This window comes from Hipposideros armiger, unplaced genomic scaffold (assembly GCF_001890085.2).
Source record: "Hipposideros armiger isolate ML-2016 unplaced genomic scaffold, ASM189008v1 scaffold_276, whole genome shotgun sequence".
NCBI classification, from domain to species: domain Eukaryota; kingdom Metazoa; phylum Chordata; class Mammalia; order Chiroptera; family Hipposideridae; genus Hipposideros; species Hipposideros armiger.
The window spans coordinates 1,682,974-1,684,912 of NW_017731626.1; the positions used below are offsets into that span (position 1 = coordinate 1,682,974).

Genomic DNA, 1,939 nt, shown 5'->3' on the forward strand with positions numbered 1-1,939 from the left:
CGAAAATAATTTTATGGTTGGGGGTCACCACAACATGAGGAACTGTATTAAGGGGCCGCGGCATTAGGAAGGTTGAGAACCGCTGCTCTAGGCAGAGCAGAGGTTTCAGACACCACGTGCGTGGCTAGAGGACATCAAGGGTACAGTGCCATGGATTAAAATAGATACTGGCTGCATCCTGATTTTGTGACATGCCAGGAAAATCATTTAGCTTCATATTGGCCCCGCCCACAGCCTGAACCAAGGGACAAAAAAAGTACAAAACCACATTCTGAAATGGTGAAAATGACGTGAGCACAAAAGCATCAGTTCACAACTTTACTTGGATCTTCTTACACTAGGAATAAAGCCATGTTTTACCGTGGACACGGTCATCAATTATAAATGTCCAAAGAAACCAATAAAGGATACAAAAATGTAGTCATCCATGTATCTCTTCTTTAGATTCTCTACAATGGCGTTCTCTGTGATCTTGGAGAGCAGGACCATGTCATCCACGCCACTGTGCTTGACATTGTGGCTCTGCCAGTGGTAACGGTAGGCACCTTTGCTTCCCTACAAATGGAAAAGACACAATTGTTAGGATAGTTTATTTTTCCTGGGGTTTAAAAAAGGGGGGAGGCGGGCGAGGTGCTCTAATACTCCTCATGTCAAACACAACAAAACAAAGATTTTGCTAGCTCAGACCTGGGTTCAAGTTTCAGTTTTGCTACCTACAAACTAAGTGAAGCGGGGGAAAAGTGATCTAAGCCCACTGTGTTGCTTCAGCTTTTCTTTTCTCATTTGTAACATGGGAGAAATATGACCCACTTCACAGAGTTGCTGTAAGTGTTAAATAAAATGATATAACGTAAAGCACCAAACAGTGTCTAGAGTATAGCATAATAAATGGTCGATGGTCTCCAATAATGTCTTCAATCTGGTTGTTTTGTAGAATGTCAGTGAAATAGCAACTTTCTCGACTTGTTTTAGCAATCATTTGACAGAACTAAGAAGTGGAAAGACTATGTATCACACAAGGACTAGGCCACATTGTCACAATGCTCCCTCCATAAACTTATCACTGTCGATGTAATCCTGGCCTTCCACATTCAAAAGATAAGCTACATTTTGATGACTGGTCACTGCTATATTACGAGGAAATGGACAGGGCAGCCTGAACATGATCACGAAACATGCTATGGGCAGGAGGACCTCATCGGGCCCCATTGCCTCCTTGGACAGATGAAGCTGTGGCCCTTGTCTGCTTATTGGAGTTACAACTCAACACCAGGAGTGGCTTCTCAACACACTGTGACCTGCAGTGTTTCCTTTAACTTAGCATTTCCACAGTGAGATCCCCTGTGTGTTTGGCTATGTGCCAAGTCCTAGAGTTAGGGGGGGATGGAGCCACCATGGTGGAGTTCACTGTCACTAAAGGACACCTAGATATTGACATGCGACTCACAGATGTGATTCATGCATCAGCAATAGTCAATATGGAAACACATGCAAAATGGGTGTTCCAGCACTAGGAGATTCCCGTGTCCTCGGAGACACAGAAATAACTTCCTGGAGAAGGTGCCATCTGAAGTGGATCTAAAATATTTTCAATTTGCTAGAGGAGGGAGGGTATTCATTATAATCTGCTGGTGCAGAAAAGCTAATACATATAAAATAATGGCAAATAACACATGGCAAAATATCACAAGATTCTCCCTTCTCTTCAAACCCTTATGCGTCCCACTGGACAAGTCACACACTGGACGAGCATGGTGGGCGCCGAGCTGAGCAAGACAACTCCTGCTGCCTGCTCAGAGGAGTTCAACTTTGGGGGAGAATTTGGGCAAAAGAGAGAGAAATTCTGAATAAGGGTATCTAGAAAGGTGTCAAAACTAGGATAAGCAAAACATAATAGCAGGCTCTTCGAGATAAGAGGGACGTTGGAAGGAAACAAGAT

The 1,939-nt window shown here is 43.6% G+C and overlaps 1 protein-coding gene across 1 annotated transcript in view; it reads right to left on the reverse strand.

The window, feature by feature from the left end:
- MYO1E (myosin IE) overlaps positions 1 to 1,939 on the reverse strand; it is a 218,532-nt gene that overhangs the window by 135,240 nt on the left and 81,353 nt on the right. Inside the window, exon 3 of the mRNA XM_019657546.1 lies at positions 412 to 555. Within this exon, the coding sequence (XP_019513091.1) occupies positions 412 to 555 (144 nt within the window). The remainder of the gene's footprint in view (positions 1 to 411; positions 556 to 1,939) is intronic.